Source organism: Rhea pennata, chromosome 10, assembly GCF_028389875.1.
Source record: "Rhea pennata isolate bPtePen1 chromosome 10, bPtePen1.pri, whole genome shotgun sequence".
Lineage (NCBI taxonomy): Eukaryota > Metazoa > Chordata > Aves > Rheiformes > Rheidae > Rhea > Rhea pennata.
Window position 1 is genome coordinate 17,326,018 of NC_084672.1, and position 19,703 is coordinate 17,345,720.

Genomic DNA, 19,703 nt, shown 5'->3' on the forward strand with positions numbered 1-19,703 from the left:
TGCACACATTCTTCCTCTGAACTGGTTTACTATTATTCAAACAAGTTATTTCCAAAAGATGATACTATTCAAATAACTGAAAAAGATTATGATAACTTTGCTAACAATGAATTCAATGTTTTATTTCCACAGTACATCTAACCTTTAAATTATTATAATAATTAAATTATTATAATAATTTTCATAGAGATTAGAAATAACTTCAGGAGAAGAGGCAACGGGCAGAAACTGAAGCACAGGAAGTTCCGCCTGAACGTGAGGGGGAATTTCCTCACTGTGAGAGTGATGGAGCACTGGAGCAGGTTGCCCAGAGGGGTTGTGGAGTCTCCTTCTCTGGAGATAGTCAAGGCCCGCCTGGATGCAACCCTGTCTAGGTCACCCTCTAGGTAACCCTGCTTGAGCAGAGGGGTTGGACTAGATGATCTCCAGGGGTCCCTGCCAACCTTACCGACTCCGTGATTCTGTAACTTTAGTATACTTCATGTAGACCACTTTAGCTAATGCAAAAAAATTAGGAGAACATGAAAAATAGACTGGAATATAAACTTAAGTTTTCAGTTTGTGAAGAGACTGAAAACAGTACACACAAAATGCACAAAATTCAGTTGCCCTGTATTTGCAGGTGGCAGACTATCTGTTACGTGTATCATACAGACTGATTTAATTCAAAAATGAAATATGTATACAAGCATATTTAGAGGAGGAAAATATACATGAAAAATAATAACTACAGACATTTTGACCAATCATTGATCTATAAATGATATCTGACAATGAGATATATGTCCTTTTTCACTTTTAGTATTAACTCCTCATTTTTTTTAAGATCTTATTTAAAGGGCAAGATTATTATCAGCAAGAATGAATCTGTAAATTCCTGAGGTATCTTCTTTTAAGGGATTGAAAAAATATTTTAAATATTCTTCTGTAAAGAACTGTAACACTATTGTGGAGTGAAGAAATAGAATTGGATGGAATGGGTAAGGGAATTCTGTTATAGATAAAGTAATAGAATAAACTCCCTGATCTGCAGAAATGCCCAAGAAAAAAATAAAGCACAATTAGCTCCCCCACCTCAAGTCTAGACCCTAAGTCTAAGTTCAAAGTGAAAAGAAGCTAAGTTTTACTGTTAAAAACATTTAATTTTCAACACAGGAACCACAGTTCATTTAAAAACAAATACAATCATAGCAGATTTTGTTGAGAAATGGTATTGAAGTGAGGGATAAAAACAGTGTTCCTAGTTAAATTATTTCACACTAAGAGATATGCATATATTTCATCCATATTTAAATATTTACTCTATGTAGGCAGATAATATCTGTTAACTGTTATGAAAGACGAGAGGAAAAAATTTAGAACAAAGCTGAACTGTATGAGCCACTGATTAAGTCCACTTTTGAAAAATTTCAAACTATAAAACATACTCAAAAGCTTCAATGCCCAAAAACCAGCCATTGTAGCATGTTAACCAAACAATGCAACAGACCACAGAAGTGGCCAGAGCACACTTTAGCTGTAATATACTTCAACTTCATACAAACGTATTTGATTTAACCATAAATCAAATCACACTACCTCACAACTGAGGTGGACTAAAGGTTACTGATGATCACCATAGATGACACATGGGAATTTGTCAGGCCACTGTAACTCAGCCTCCCCCCCCTCACACACACCCCTTAAGCCTTTACATTAACTTACCAGTTTTGGAGAAAGTAAAAGATTTGCATCAAATATAAGTTTTAGATATGTGACAGAAAGTGGGAAGTTTTTTCAACTGGAACTCATCTTGTTGTGGACAAGAAATAAGCATTTACAGCCTTAAGCTTAGACCTTACATTCAGAAACAAAATGGAACGTGTTGGCCTAAGAAAACCCCAACTTCCTCACAGGAAAAAAAAATTGTAATAATATGACACAATCTCTTGAATAAGGCAAATCTGCCCTACAGTATGTTAAAACAACTACAGTCTACAATGATTTTTGTTCCAAGAACAGTGTTTCATTTGCAGGGCAGCTATATGTTTCTGAGTAACTCCCTAAGGCAGTTACCATCCATCTTTTGCCCTTAGGTTCCCTTTTTCAGGGAATCCTACTGAAGAGGCCCAGCACCAAAGAGCATCCATCTTGAAAATCAATAGGAATAAGCAAATTCTCTCAGAAATTTTTGAAAACATCCTTTAGCTTTTAGTCTAACTTGAAATAGTTATCTCTGCAAAGACACCAATTAGAAAGCTGAAAGCAGAAGTACGAATTCTGGAAAACTCCGTTTTCCAGAAGAACTTCTGAACAGGTTAGTGAAGAATTTCTTGTCAGAAAGAACAAACATCCAGGTCTAACTCTCAGTTCTTTGCAAGATAAAGCAATACTTAAGTTCAGAATGGTCTGGACATACTCCAAACTAATGAAGAAAAGATTCTATTAGCATAATTAGAGTTTGGTTCTACTACTCAAGGGAGAAAAAGCATATATTCATATTGTACTTCCATTCCTCCACTGAGTCACATTTACCATTACGTTTGATGGCAACAACATGCTGCATTACTAGTCAGAATAGCTGGATTTGGCATTGCCAACTCTCTAATTTTATCACAAATCTCATGATACTTGTTATTTTTCTTAAAGCCCCAGTTTAAGTCATATGACTATCTGGGTAACACAATTTTTATTGGAAAAAGCATATAGCCTCCTCTACATGGAAAAAAGTTTAAAAAGAAATTTAAGGCTCAAAAACCAGAAGGCAAATAAAAAGAATACAAAACACATTCTTTTTACAAGTAGTTTTATGAGCAGCATAACTAGTGAAACCTGGTTTTCTACAGCCTTCTGTCTTACGGTTGATCCTCTGATGTTTAACAAGGTGCAAACTCAGATTAAGCTTTTCCCATGGTTGGGCACTTCTAATAGCTCTTTCCCATGCAGTGCCTACAGAGTTCAGTGTATTTTTTTTCCATTGCTGAGAGTACTACTAGAATCTCTCTTCACTGTGGTAGGGGGTGGGGGGAATGAGGGGGAAACAAAAGGCTCCCCCCACACATATTCCTCAGCCCAAGTTCAGGGAAAAAAATTTCTAATTGATATTACTCAAGTTTCTGAAACAATACTAAGAAAACAGTTTTGAAAAGCAAAACAGTTTGCTGGTATTCAATTAAACTGGTATAAATTCAAAAAGAAAAAAATCCCCCAATATCTGGGAAGAAATTATTATTGAGTATTCTAGATGCTGGTGTAAAAACTTTTAGAATATGTGTTTTCTTCATACATGTTATACTTTAGATCATAATCGGGTGTATTCTAGATTCACAGCGGTTTGGTTATAGCACAACAGGATGGATGATAAAACAGTAGGTATCACTTATAATGCATTACAGCCTTTGTACAAAGCAAATGAGTACTTAATATACAGCTGATGCATCAGCATCTAGTCAAAGATTATAACTGTTGTTTAAGCATATTATTCTGTTATCTTGCTGTTACGTGAGTTCCTCTTGTAAGCAGGTCAAGCTTACACATCAGAGTAGATACAGAAGAATTAGCATGGCTACTCTTTTATTAAGAAACAAAAATAGATGCCTTAATGATAAGGCCCCAGTTAATTTCCCTACATTTTCTAGCCCACAGTGTATTTTCATGAAGTCTGTAGGAAGTTAGCTGTCCATGAGTCCTTTTCTCCTTATCAAGATTACTTGAACTTTACCAGTAGATTCAGAAATGAAGAGGGAGAAGCAGGTTAGCCAAGGTAAGGAGAAAGGCAGATTGACTTACAGAAAGAGTACAATCAATGGGTTTGCTTACAGAGGCAGACCAAAAAGCCACAAAATTTTTAAATGAAAGAGGATAAAAATAATGCTAACTTTAGGGTAAACACACTATTGCTTTGGAAGAAATATGCTATTACTTTTCAGCTCCAGAACAAGCCAATATAGACTACATTGAGGAAGTCTGAAATAAGAGCTCTATAGTTGTTCCTACTGTCACTTGGCCACACAGTACTTACTAATGAAAAAAAAAACAGTTTAAACATTTAAGAATAAATACATTAGTGAAGCAAAAAAGCACACCCTTACATTATACCGACCAAAATAAAAAGGTTAAAGCTTTGAGTATTTTATGTCTAAATATCATTATAGATTAAAATAAGAAATGCAATTTTTTCTCTATATAAAAACTCCTACATTTTACTCTTAAATTTAAACATCTAGTAACTTTGACAAAAATGTATTACAAAAGATTTCTTACTGTGATTCTCTTCATATCTAGCTGTCGGAGCTGCATCATATGATGGAGAACAGTGTGTTTGTACCATGTCTCCTGAGCTATTGGATTGCCATCAAGGGTGATATCTGACAAGGATGAGGAATCAGCAAGGCACAGAATATCCTCAAAACTGTAACCAAAAAAGTTCATAGTTTTAATGCCAAGGAGTGGAAAAAGTTTTGAGATGGAAGGTTATGTTTTTTAAAAAGAAAGTATTTTTCTGTACTGAAGAAAAAAGCATATCATATGACAAATCAAATTAGAAGTATTTTGAAAGACCAAGAACAGCTGCTGCTGTTCTACTTTTTATCTCTCCACTCACAGGTATAAAGAGATGCAGAATAAAGAGAAGTTGTTAACTAAAGGAATATAGTTTCACATTAAAAAAACTAAAATAGTATACATATCATAGTCCAAAAATAATAGGAATTGCATTTGCCATTAAAACAACCATGAGAACCACAAAAGAAACTAAGATAAAAAGTATGAAGACTCCATCATGAGCCTGGGTGTTTATTACATTATTATATATTGAAATAAAAACGAATACAAAAGCGTCACGGTATCTTTAAAACAGATCTGTCTGTTGTTCCGAGTTGTCTACATACACTCAAGAGTTGGCCGTTTAAACAACACATTTTGGTTTCCTGACAACAATAACTTGCCTATGTAAAATGTATTTACAGATGTACTTCCTTCTATTGAAGAAAAAAATCTGAAAAGAAAGTAGCTGACCCAGTTAAGTTATTTTTAACATCAGGAAATTCTTTCATCTGTTTTTCACAAGAAACTAAAACACTCACAGTAGTAGGACTCCAACACCTTTTAAGAAACTGATGACAGTGCATACATGCACAACTGTGGCCTTGTCTTCATGCACTGTGGCTTTGGAGTGTTGAGTCTGTGTTACAAAGTTAAACAACCAAGTTCAAATGAAAGTACAGAATAACTCCATTCTCAAAAGTACCAAGCCTATTTAAAAAAACTCTTGAAAAGAACAAAAGAACGAATGATGATCACATCAAAAAATAAAAATACAGTATCCCCTTGCTAGAAAAGCAGAAATACTTAATGAAGTTCTGAAATAAGAGAATACTTCTGAACTGATAAATACGGAATTATTGTCTTAATATCCAAAAATGGAGTTCCTACTGACTGCATCAACTGATTATAGATCTTACTACTCTTACTGGCAGGCAAAGTCTTCCTCCACTATAATACTTAGGGGGATGCAAAACCTAAAGCATGCACTGGACTGTGACTCAGAAATGATGTGCAGTGCAGATGTTCATACTAAAGGCTGCCATTGAATAAAATGGCAAGTGCCTTTATCATCAGTATTACTCAACTTTCAAAAAGCATACAACAATCTGCTGATGACTAACATTCAGGTGCAAAGGGCTAGAGAACTACCACAATGGCAGATGTAAAATGAGATGTCTCTGAAAGATTCTGAATATTAAAGTATTTCCACAACAAAATAAATACGCAAAAAAAAAAAAAAAAAAAAAAATCACCAAATAGCTCTCAGTCTTAACCAGCAGAAGAATGGCCTGTATAAATTCAGGATCTGAACACCAGCATAAGCCAACAGGAATGAAGGAAAGAAAGCTCCCAAGAAAAGTCTCAAAACAAACACTACAGTTAACATGGCACACGTAACATCAACATGACACACCCAGTGGTTGGGTATGAAAAATGACAGTGAAGCAGAAGACTATTACTCTTCTGCTCAGTAGATTAAAGCAACATAAGGACTAATGAAAAATGAACTACATATGCCTTCCAAAGAAATCAGTGTAGGTGCTCAGCATACATTTTTTGTTGTTTTTTATTTTTTACATTTATTTTTAAATTTGACCATTACTTTCTCTGCTCCTTTTTGTGTCCTGGTTACCTTTCCATAAGCCAGCTTGCTTAATTGCATTATTGGAAGACAATGTTGACTTACTACTTTAAAATATCTATTCAATATCCTATGAAAATAAAAGATGATTTTCCCAAATGTCCCATCACAGACATTAGTAAAGCAAGCTCAAATATTTTAGCAGAAGAAAGGATAACTGTGAATTTCTGTTAGGCTAGAATAGATTTTACTTGACAAACTATTTTAAATATGAAAATATTTAGTCTTCAAAATTAGTTTCAAATATTTTCAATATATTCTTCCAAAGGTTCTACTTAAAGCATTTCCAAACATTTAAGCAAATAGTACTCTTGCCATTACATATGATTTACAGAATTCAAGTAAAATCAATCTCTTCAGGAAATGAAAGGAAAGTTGAAAGTCTGATGGTGTTTTCAAGACCTTCCACTTAAACACACTGCCATGCTCTGAAATTCTCAGCACTTCAGCATACCAGAATACTAATTCTGGAGCTAAAACAGATGTGCTTGCTTTCATCCTGCTTTTAGCTGCCCTATTAGTAAGCCAATTTTAGAGCAAACAATAGCGCTGAATTTTTCAGATCTTTGCATATGCATATGAAAAATAAAGCGTCAGAAATTCAATGTAGGAAACTTAATATATTGTACTTACTACACCAGCACCCCAATCCTAAGAGAAATGAAGTTTTAATACAGTACATGTACCAAATAGACCACATACTTTACAAACAAGCTTCTATGTTTCCCACCTCAGGGACAACCGCAACAGCAGTGGGTGCTGACACTATGCAGATCAAGAGGCCGTATCTCAATGCTCTCTCTAGCCTCTGCTCACCACAGAGGAGTTGAGCCACTCACATAACACAAAGCAGTTACAGATGATGCTGTTTCAGACTGACTCAAATAATCCTCTCCTCTAGTGTTCAGATGGAACCCTTGCCCCTCTTTCCAAAAACCTTCTCCTGCAGGAACCAGGAACAACTAACTCTTCTTCCTTTTCCATCTTTCTTTCTTCTTAGGTGAATTCATCTAAAGGTGAATTCATCTAAAGTGACAGTTTCAGTAATACAGACACTATTTGTGAATTTGGGTTAAATTAACCAAAAGCATTTTCTGGAGATTTTTTCAGACTGACAACGTAGACCATTCTGAGCATTCTGTGAAGATGTAGGAGTCCTGCATCCAATTCTCTCCTCTGCCAAAAGGGATACAAACACACTCCCTTGCACGTGAATATTGCAACTATGAAGCAGCAGAGTACTCCAGAGTGGTGCATGTTCATCTTCTACCAGTGATACTGGTTCACTTCTAAACATTTAGTAGGCCTGAACTGGGACACTTGTTTTCTGGTTAACAGCCTACTTAGAGGAACACAATTGTTCTTTCTCTCTATACTTGCACCCATGACTTGAGAAGTTTGTTCTACGAAGTGGAAAAACTCTGGAGAAAAGATAGAAAGCAACATACTACAGTATGTTAACTTTGGTGATAATGCGCTCAAAATGTACATTCAAAAAACAAAAAATAAAAAATCAGAAAAACATTCAGTTGAATAAAACCTGGGTCTCCCATCCCAAGTCTCTAACAACTAAGCTACTTACAAAAACAGATGTTTCTACCACAAATCAGCCTTTCATTCCAATTCATTCACTTTCTTGTGTAAGTGTTTAACAAAAGTATTTATAATTTTTCAATCTGACGAGAAAAAAAAAAACTTATTTAGATTAAACTAAGTACATTCCTTCTCTCAGGGGTCCAGTTTAGCAACCAAGTCAAGAAAAACAATCATCAGGTCTTTTGAACTGCTAGCCAATTCTTCCACATAGCTAAATACAACGCTTTAGCAACTGAAAAAGCAAACTTAGTGCTGACTTGGAGCAAAGTATAACAACGAAAATACATTTTTTTAAAATCTTTCCTTTTTTTACATTACAAAATACGAGCAACAATAAACCTCTTTCTAAATCTCACTGGGGTATCTTTCCCGAAGAAAATTATTTCTGTAATCTCTTCCCCATACCACACGACAAATTCAAAATTTGATTTTTCAACCCTCCTTATAACTAGTTCTAGAGATATGAATTAAAATCAGTCATACAAAATTAATACCTTCAGTTTGTAATGGCTAATTTTTTTCTAGGTTGAAGAAAAGGGACATCCTTTGTTTCAGATCTGCATCAACTTTGATAACGTGTAGTTTTAGCTTATATTACCTTGCTAACATATACCTTTTTTAGTAAAAGCTCCACAGAGAAACAACAGCATTCTGAGGCCTTCTCTGAAGTTGGAGAGGAAAAGACTGTTCAGTGATGAAACCTATGATAGATTTATATGTCTTAGCCACAGACAATTTTAAAAGGCAATCCTGGATCTTTTACTGAAACTAAATTCGTGCATCTCACTGTACATCTATTTAAGACTTAAGGAATCTTGCTGATATTTGAAAATAGAAAACAACCCAACTTTACATGGAAACACTGTCTAAGAAATGTTACTCTCTTGAAAAGTATTTATCTATTCTGAAGCATTTTCAATTTTTTGAAGGATTTTTTTAATGGTCATTAGAAAAACTTTTTAATGAATCTATAACAGAAAAATATCAATTTATTGGGCAACATACTTTGTTGTTTCCACTTGCAGGTTTCTCTCAGCATCTCCAGAAGAATGAATCAGAAGTCATTGTACACACATAAAAGTTTCTAGAGAAAATTGTTTTATTTTCTCTAGAAATTATCATATGGCACACAGTAAAATCATGTAAGCAACTCAAAAATACATAAAGCCATTTAAAAGGGCTGTAGGAATGTTCAGTCAAACCACCGCACTTCACTAGTATTACGGTTACATACAACTTCTTTGATCAATTAAAACAGCATCAAGCCAAGTATCAGAAGCTAGCAAAAATGGCCAAAAACTTACTTTTACATTTAATCATTTTGTTCTTACGTGATTTATCTACCACATAACTCAAAACAAAGTATTAATGAAGCTTTTTAGACTTCAAAACTCCTATTATGCAATGGAACATAAGCCAAATGCTATAATCAAAAAGCTGCTGCTGCTTCTTTTTTTTTTTTTTTTAAAAAAATGTGTATAATTACAGGTCCTGAAAGAGTTACTGATCCATCCATCTACCTACCTATACAGGTATATAAAAATTTGTAGCAGAGAAATTTTTTTTCTCTAAAATTAAAATTTTATTTTTATATCTATTCCAACTACAAAATAAAACCAAATTAACATTATATTTTTGCAAGAATGTTCAAAATAAGTATTTCTAACTTGCATGTATGAAGGTAAGACTACATCTACTAACACTAACTAAAGTTCCAATGAATAGAAGATAAAAATCAGGATAATATATTAAAAATATGCTATAAGGACAAAGTTTGAGAACTGGTTATACAAACTTTGAGAAATCCTCTTTAAGAAACTTGCAAAAAAAAAAATCCAAAATATTTTCCTTTCCTTGCACAATGTAAAAATGAATCTACACAAAGCAATGTGAGAAACTACCTAAAATATACCAAGCACATAAAAAAAATATACAAAAATTACACTGACTGCAGTGATGTTTCCTGAAGAAAAGGGGATGCAGCTACTGCAGTCTCCCCATTGCTCTTGCCAGGCTAAGACATTTGTTAGAAAAACAGAACAAATGGCATGTTTCAAGTCTGGGAATTATCTAACAGAAGAGAGAAGGGGAAAAAAGTGAATTCTTCTCTTTATTATCACAATTTAAAATATGAAGTAGAAGAGACTAACAGACTAATGAAGGGAAGAGTATATTAAACATTCCTGAAGTTCATCTCTTGAGTTTTTAAAACGCCTAATACCCATGCATACCCAGGAGATCACTGCATCAGTACTTTAAGAGCCTAAGGAACACAGAAAAGTAGGCTAGAGCTGTCTGCAAAAAAATATAATGCAGGTTAACTTAAAATATTCAAGAAGCTATTATAATAAAAGCTCTTATTAGGTATAACATTTTTTACAGAAGAAAACAGGTGCCACAAGAATGAAGTCTTTTCAGTAACTAGAACATGTAGCATCTTTTCCCTATCCCTATTTACCTGATTCTATCAAAATAAGTCTGGTTAAGGCTCGTGATGATTAAGGGATAAAGGCAAGCCTGTATCATGCAAACTGAAAATTAACACAAGCACAATTTATTTTATTATTTTTAATATTAGCACGAGTATAAATGCAGATTCCAAAGATGCATGCATATAAAAATAGAGAAGACAAATATTTCTATTTATTTATTACAAAGTATGCTTACTTGCTTGAAACAACAGAAGCCTTTCTAAGAAAATCTGAGTTATTCTGCTTCTACCATCTGGTTTGAAAGTGAAAGTACCATGAATATACCTTTCAGACTTAACTAATAAATGGGCAAGTAAAATACATTCATGAAATACTCTAATCAACATAAGTAAGCAGAATCTGACTCAGCAGTTTGTGTCAAGCTTATATATTTCATTTAACATGCAATCACTGTATTTAGATGCCTAATACAATACTGTTATAACAGACATGTAGTTTAACAATAAAATATATTTACAATACCTTTCCTAATTTTCACAAACAATATGATCATCTTTAAAGAAAAGTAGAATTTTTGCAGTATAATTTTCATAGTACAATCACATTCAAATGCTAAAGGTTTAACAAACTTTTCATATTTAAAGTAGGAAATACATAATGGCTTGATTATGCAATCTAACATGTTACAAAAAAGTATCTGCAATCATAGTATAAGAATTTAAAATTTAATAAAATAAAACTGTAATACAATACCTCAAACTACCGATAGGAAGCAAACTGCTATTCCCCTTACCTAGATATATTATTGAAACTGAGGAACAAACGTTGGAGACAGGGTAAAGTATCCACATCTTTCTAGAAGGAAAGAAAGAGGCATAAACTCAGTCGCTGAAAGATAACATCTTTTGAAGCTTTCTAATTTGCCTGATGATAAAACGCATTCATTTCTATATACTATAACCTTGCTGCAACATTGATTTCTGTTGAACATGCAGCTCCATTTCTCCCTACTGCAGACTGCAAGGGAGTGTTTCAGTGCAGATATCTACTCTGCAGAACAAGCTGCACCACTTGCAAGGCAAACAACGTTAAGGAAAAGAGGATGAAACTGCTGCTGGTTTCTGAACAGGCTTTTGGGAAAGAAGCCAAGGTGCTGCTTCAGCATTTAAACTGCACCTTAAGTACACTGTAACCAAATTGTTCAAAAAAAAAAAAGTCTTTTGTAAGCATGCTGCAATAAGGCTTTTGAAGTGCTAACTTGTGCCACGCAGCAGGATAACTAGCAGTTCAAAATAGCAATGGGTCTTCTGCCAGAGAAAAACTGAAGGATTTTGTACACTCAATAACCTCACTGTTTCTAAATTTATATATAATCTGCAGTCTGATCACAAAGATACCTTTAGGCAAAATACAGAATTACAAATCACAAAAAAGAGTGAGTTTTAAGAACAAGTAAGTGTGAATTTAGTAACTACCACTAAAGACCTTTGCAGAACACCTTAAAATAGTTCAAAGAATTAGTAAACTGAAATACATCAGGTAAGATTAAACTATTTATGAAATATAAATCCACAACGGTCAGATAGCAGTCTGCAGTGATGCACATACCATTCAGACTCTACAGTTATAAGAGGGTACCTCTTTATTCTAGCAAGGAATGTACTCCAACTTGCAACCAGTGGACACTAATCTCATCACTTACAGCATGAAGTGGCACTGGGGCTCACTACTCTGATTTTAGCCTCCAGTCAAATTTATAGTCCCTCCTTCCACCATCAGATCTGGAACATGTCTGCATAGCATTCTGCAAACAGGCAGTAGCTCGTTTCTACCCAGTCAGCTAAGCACAAGGCAGCTCTAAAGATGCTGTGTTCCTGCTAGTAATGAAACATTGCGCATGAGCTAACAAACCATACCGAAAATCACAGCTCTGTCTATAACAAGCAGGGCTTATTAGCTCAGGTCTGTATTAACTGTAGTTGCAAAACTACTTTAGAGCTACTCTGAATCCACCTACATCAGCCCATGGAGAAACTGATTTCACAACTGTCATCTATAGATGTACCCTCAGTGCTGAAGGCTATTTAGTGTTGACATTTAGAGAAGCAGGGGCAGGGAGGAAGGAGGGGGAAAGCCATGATACTAGTTGAAATACAAAGACAGATCGTGCACAGTAATTCTTCTTAAGTAGTACAGATTTTAAGTGATCAAAGAATTTTGTGTTTGGCATTGCAAAGTATAGAAGTCTGTAAAGACAAACTGTCTGTCTTTACAGACTTCTATAACTAGCATGATATTTTGCAGTCCTGAAAAATACGCTGCAAGTCTCAAAGGCATGAGAGTGAACACCTTAGTTACAAGGAAGGCCTGCAGCAACTTCAGTTTCAATATGAAGTCATTAAGTCAGTGGACCTGTATGTGGCAGGAGTTATCATCTGAAGACGATGTACAGCTTAATCAGTTCTCCAAGTCTAAGATCAGGTTGCAGATGACAAAAACAGAATCTCCAGCTTTTAATACCTGAAAATAGGCAAGCAGGTATTGCTTTCAAACAAAAATACAGATCACCTTCCTAATTAGGGATGCTAATTCACTTCTGGATGAAAAGTAAATAGACATTCTATAATTCCTGGTATCTAGACATTCATTTTTTAATGCCAGATAAGACCCTTTGTAATTGTTTATTCTGCTCACTTGCCATTCCTCAGAATAGTCTAACTTCTTGAACATACTTCCAGTTCACCTCAGGACTGCCTTCTTCAAATCCTATAGCTTTGGATGAACTAGAATTTACTCTTTTAAGAATAACTTCTTTTGATTCAAAGATTTCCCGTGAAATCTGATGAATCTCAAAGACAAAGAACAGCCCCCAAATTACCAATCTAAGACCAAAGATTATAGGAGATTACTACACATTTAATTGCTCAAACAGGCTGCAATTAAATTGGATAACTGATTATCCAATATAGTCAACTGCAATTCGGTATGGAGCGTAGCATGGAACCTCATTTTATTTGAGGAATGAAAATATCACTCTTCCTATAAAAGAATAATATGTTTCTAGCACTCACAGGCAGAAAAGTGTTGAAAATAAGGAAGGTTCACAAAAAACATTTTTGTTTTTTTTTGAGAGAGAAAAGAATTTAAATATTAATTTTTGATTAATTTCATGATTTTGAAAGGGAAAAATCAAATTTTTCAAATTTGGGGTTAAAGATTCTGCCATTTAAAGGAATAATAAAGTTAAACAAGATCCCACTCACAACAACAGTGTTGTCATAATAACTGAGTAATTAAACAACAGCCCATGCAGTAGAAACCAAATTCTTTATATGAATTCAGAGCGGAAATTTTTTAGTTTAGCCAGAAAGCAATTATCTTGCTCAGTCAACAATAAGAAAACCTAAATGTCTTCCCTACAGGAAAGAAATCAAAAAAACTCAACACTCTCCCCCTAACTACTCAAATACTCCAGCCATAAAGTAACTTGGACATTCTTTCTATAAAATGATAAATTTGTTTCTATGTTTCTGGATTTGCAGTAATGTCATATTGCAACAGATTTTGAATTCAACATAAAACAGTGCAGCTTTCATGCTTCCACAGTATCTTTCTACTTCAAAAAAATTAAAATAAATCTAATAAATATATGTGCACTTAAAAGAAAGCACCTCCCATTAAAATGAGAGAGATTTGATTTTAGGAAAGAAACATACATTTATTTCTTATCTCAAACACCACGAAGCATCCAAAACTTGACTTCCTATGACTTAGGAATCTTCCTCTAGAGAAAGAGGAATTAGTGCCGTATCTGCTAAAATCACCATGCAATTCAGAAAGTGATCCATTAGAATTTAACCAGGGTAGCAAATAATTTTATATTATAAACAAAATAAAACAATTTCATAAACAGAATGTCTTCTGAAACAGTGCTTCTGGCCAGGGAGGAATAAAACATTAAGGTGAGATATAATAGGGTCCAAGCCTATAACTCAGTAACTCTCATGCTAATTCTCTGTTTGCAGCTAGAAAGATAAGGAGAACATAGGAACTACTCCTGAGAGGGATGAGAAGGCACCAGCTGTGAGCAAGGAAGACAAAATCCAGCAAATATAACTGGTGTGCGGGGAAAGAGCAGTGACAAAATCAGAAATCAGCAGAAATTTGAGGAAATAATGCCTCAGCAACAGCAGAAGGCTTCTCCAAGACTGAGTATATTATTTTAAAAGTGCTTTTTCAAATAATACATATGCCATACACAAGTCATTTCCACAATTCCAGAAGAAATTAAAACTCTAAAGTAGTAAATGAAAAGTTTAATCCTGTAGAGTATGAAGTTAAAGCTCCAACTGGGAATTTTTGCCTATGAGATCAATACTTGCTTTGACTTTTACTATGAGCTTTTATGAGGGAAAATGACCGTTAGAGGTGCAGGAGAGGCTGCTTGGAGAGGCTTTTACTTGTCCCACTGAATGACCCAACCGATAGCAATCAAATCTGAAAAGAGATGCTGAAGGAAATCTTGGATCTCATGCAGCTAGCAACAAAATTTCCAAATACACAGGATTACTATCCCACTTCTAACCAGCTTTGTGGGAGAAGAAAAGAGAGAGGACAAGGGATAGAGGAAAGAATAATTTGCACCAAGATTTCTGAATTGGTCTGTAAAAACACGTGAAAATCTCTAAAAGAAAAATCAGCAACATTCTCCTGGTAAAAATAAAACCTATTTCCTTCCCTTTGAGAAAGAGGCATCACTACGCCTTCTCTCCAAAAAAAAAAAAAAAAAATATATATATATATATATATACATATATATATAAAAAAAGATTAAATCTAGGATGGCCTAACTGCTTAACTGAGCTACATAAATTAAGCGGAGAGAGCTTTGCTTTTATGAAAGAAACTTGTATAGAAGTCTTCAAATCCACACATTAGAAATATAAAACTTCTCCAGAAACCTTTTTCCCTGCTATCATGTGTTATCAAGATCTGTACAGCTACAGGCAACCACATTTGAACAAAGTAACACCAAATAAATAACTACGTTATTTCCACTTCCATAGTGTAAAAAGGAGCACTGCAGAAAAAACAACAAAAACAAAACAATACAGAAAGCAAAGATTGAACAAATCTGAACTGCTGACACAGTTCAAATAAGCAATAGCATATCATAGAATCATCGAATGGTAAGGTCGGAAGGGACCTCTGGAGATCGTCTAGTCCAACCCTCAGCATAGCCCTGTATGGGGATTGAAACCACGACCTTGGCATTAGCAGCACCACACTCTAGCCAATCGAGCTAAACCTGCCCCCCAATCTTGCTTTAAAAAAAAAAATTAAGACATTTGGTTTTGTTGCTTACGATAGCACGGACTTGATTATGACGAAGGTTGAGTTCTGTAAGTGAATCCAGTCCATTAATATTTTCTACAATGGTTAGTAGGTTTCTGGCAAGGTTTAACACTCTCAGTTCACTCAAATGGTTGATATTTTCTATTTTAGTAATCTGTAAAAGAAGTATAAACATGCACACTGTGTTTTGCATAGATACATAATAGAAATATATACAATATATATTTTTTTTTAAAAAAGCAACATATACAGAAACAGAATTAACTTAATCCAGTACTGTGCTTTTTATAATTTCTCTAAACTGTGCTAATCCTGTCATAAATTCTTGAAAAAAGGATACAGTCTAGCAGAGATTAAATAGTAGTACCCACCTCACTAAAATCTTTCTAGTCATCCTACAGTGAAACCAAGCCAATAGTCCTCTGCTTACCAGCAGAAATAAAGTTACTTCAGCTACACTATCCTGTAGCAGCACCCTCAAAGACACTACTTCATCATTCATATCATAAGCCTAAAAGGATACTGATGATGTCGGGGTATGTCAAAATAGGGAAATTCTGTGCGCAGCTGATCCTTAGGTTGTCTCCAAAGGCACTCAGACACACATCCAAATCTCCCAGTACATTGCCACAAGAATACGTGGTATCGTAGCTCCATACCATCACAAAAGTTGTCACTGACTTCCCTCCATGTCCTTAAAAGGTCAGCAGTATTCACAGCTTTATCTCTAGGAGCTCCACAAATGGGCTTCCCAGCAGGTCATGAGGACTGGGACCTTCTGCACATTAGGAGCCAAGAGTAGCCACACCCCTCTGGAGAAGGAAGCAGTTATTCTGGCACTGGAACTTTTAAGGAAGAGTTTTATGAGCTGATGATTGATGGACTCCATGAGATATGCTCAAAAAAATAATAAAAAAAAAAGCCAGAAAAAGAAAGCAGCAGCATCCTTAATTTGGATACACAGCATGTTTGCTTGACAGTCCCCAGCATTTCTTTGGCAACTTATGGCTTCCTGATCAAAAAATGAAGAGATCAAAATATCTCACACTGCTGCTAGGCTGCTGCTTTAGGTTCGCTTTTATTTTCACCATCTTAAAGATTCAAGTGATACTGAACAAATTTAATCAAAAGGATAATGATGGCTACTGACCCTTAATTTTATTTTTGACTGGCGGGAATGTAACTGTGTTTTACAAAGGCATTAGTGATTTCTCAACTAATGCAATATGGCTTTGTTTCACACTGTTTATATTTCTCAGTGATCCACTCAAGGATCTCTATCCAGATACCTGTTTCTTAGAATAATCTGGGATCTGTCCTCCAGCATCTATCCAGATTTTTATGTAGGATTTGCATACAGCAATATCATGGAGTAGATTGTCACTGCACAGGGGGATATTCATATATTCTTACCAAAACCCATCTTACATGACAGCAAAGGGGGTATCAGACTTTCCCACAGAAAAGACTTTGGCCTTTCACAATGCGTGGTAGTGTATTGCACAAAGCTACAAAAACATACAATGAACTTGCAACTAGAATGATCGTCTGCCCCATCTGCTGGATATGAGATCAGTGGAAGCTCCCTTCAGCACTCTGTATTTAGCCAGGCACGCTATTCCTCCTGCAAGCTGCCAACAGCAATTAGATGCAGATAAACAAGACAGCGATTGATATTACACACCTTCCCAATAATAATGAACCTCAGACCAGTACAAATCTGGCCATGCCAATTTTAGATGATTTCTAGTAGCTTCTGGAACAGGAGAAGAGGTAAGGTAGCTAGCACCAACAACATTGCAAGTTTTCAAAATGTAAACAGTTTCACACATGCGTGTATATATGTATATACAAATGACATATGACTTTAATATACTGCTGTAAGTATTCCAGCAATTTTTCCATAAAAGCTTTGCATACATGTTAGGAAGATAACAAAAATAATATCTAAGTCACACCTCAAATCAATTTTTGATTCAACTACTGACCAAATTATTATGCCTCATACCTTTATATGCATTACATGGAGAAAATAAAAAAGTAAGCATGAAGTAAAATTGTCAGGAGATCAAAACTGTAAATAGTAAAAGGAACAGAAAATACCACTCTTCAGAACAGACTATTTTAACAGAGACTTGTAAAAGCAAAGCCTAGAGCAGATGGTTAGCATGAAGAGTACAGGTCTCTGCAGATGTCTGTTTAGCTAGAATTAAGCAAACACGCAATGCAGAATTTGAAATGATCCTAGCATCTTACAACTACTGCAGAGATATGGATTTCATCAACAATTCATAGAGATCTTATTTATGGCTTTGCTCAGTTTTAAGCCTGTCAGCTCTATGGGATTTTCTCTATTCACTGTCATACATGCACGCATACACGTATGAACACATACCTGCTTTTGGTACATACTAAATCTATTAAATAACAAGTCACTCATCTCTTTCTAGGCAACTCAAATATTTCTTTTAGCAAAAAGAAATTATATCTACCACTTTTAATGGTTATTTATATTAATTATAATTAAATTAAGATTATTATAAGCCATTTTGGAATGTTTTTCAAATACCTAAAATTAAAAGATTCTAATTGGAAATATTGAACAAAATATTGTTCTGTACTTTTTGTTTGCCTGTGAGTATTTTTGAATCCTTTGGTATGAAACTATTATAAAAAGGGAAAAAACAGAGACGATTATTATGCAGAACATGACCACTAATTAATAATTAAATTGTACAACGGTAACGATCTCATGTTATACTTCTGAGATAATTTAAAAGCAGTCCATGCTTACAAAAATTAAGCTGCATTTTTTTCCCTTATGCTTGCAGCCTTGAACCTCTGGAAAAGGAAACGATTCATAGGATTAAACAGAACAAAAAAAATAGTTCTAATGATTTTTTTTAATATCAAAAAGAATAGAGTAAGTTTCATTAAATATACCTACTCAAGTTCTGCCTTCAGTAAAACCTTGCTTATTTTACTGACTTTAATGCACTCATTCATTAGAAGACAAAATACATTCTAATATAACTCTACATAAAATAAAAAGGCTTTTAAGAGTCTATATAGAACACATGGCATTTATTACTTTGTTACAAGAAAAACCAAGCTAACAATTAGTTCCCTACACAGGCTATTCAGTGTGCGTGGAAGCACATTATTTAAAATTAAATGCTAATCTAAAGTCATGTTACTTTTAAGTTATAAAGACTAGATGCAACTATCAGATAATAAACTCCCATAGCTTTAACATAAAATATTAGTAAAAAATATTCTGTGAAGCTCATTTTGTAGAGTATTTTTAACACAGTTTTTCTTTGTTTCTTTCCCGTAACAGTAACTTTAATTCCAAACCATAATGTTATTTATTGCAACTGTTATTTAACTGTTAAGATATGAAAGTATTGTCACTACATCTCTTGCCTTAATGGTGCTTTTTCGTAAAAGCTGCTTTTCTAGGACTTTCTATTATTGCAGATCAAATTCACAAGGAGGTAGAGTCTGAATGGTCCCATACTGAAGCTCCGCTATGCAACCAAATCCCTCAATACTTATTAGAAGGATAGTGTTATACAGCATTGCAAAGCAAGTCTGACACTAAGTAATCAACGTAATTTATACTTAATATACAATTCAGATTATTAATTAATTGTATATTAAGTATACAATACACAAAATCAAGTACAAGGTCGCTGAAGAAAATGCTGCACTGTTACCATTTATCTATATTACTATTGTTAATAATAGAGGTTTTGCATAGAAATTAAAATCGATGTTATTGGGAGGCTGTATCTTCTTACAAATTTTAATGAGCAGTATTAAAATTAAGAAGCTTACTAAATCATGTAGTAAAACCATGAAAAGATGACAACAAAGGAATTAGCTCTTTCTTTTTAGTCAAATGCAGTGTTTAAGTGTAATATTTTATTAGGCATTACATACTTTTTTTTGAACCTTTATTATATGAAAGGGTTTTCTTTAAGAAACAATGAATTTGAAGGGTTTTCTATAAAAAATAATACTTTAAAAGATTTGATTTGGAACACCACCATCAAAAAAAAAATTTTTTTTTTTGAACAAGATTTTGCATTTAAGCCTTTTAGAAAACTGCCTCTTGATGTTTTAAAGCACACTCAGTTCTCCATTACAGT

At 34.3% G+C, this 19,703-nt stretch overlaps 1 protein-coding gene across 5 annotated transcripts in view; it reads right to left on the minus strand.

Moving 5' to 3' along the window:
• Window positions 1-19,703, minus strand: part of LRRC49 (leucine rich repeat containing 49) — a 54,327-nt gene that overhangs the window by 17,864 nt on the left and 16,760 nt on the right. For 3 of the 5 annotated variants that reach the window (XM_062583474.1, XM_062583469.1, XM_062583470.1), the window contains 3 exons: window positions 15,560-15,703; window positions 10,988-11,049; window positions 4,243-4,390 (listed from right to left, as the gene is read on the minus strand). The exons of 1 other annotated variant lie outside the window; for it this stretch is intronic. In XM_062583474.1, the coding sequence (XP_062439458.1) occupies window positions 4,243-4,390; window positions 10,988-11,049; window positions 15,560-15,703 (354 nt within the window). The remainder of the gene's footprint in view (window positions 1-4,242; window positions 4,391-10,987; window positions 11,050-15,559; window positions 15,704-19,703) is intronic. One more of the 5 variants, XM_062583472.1, reaches the window with a different exon arrangement.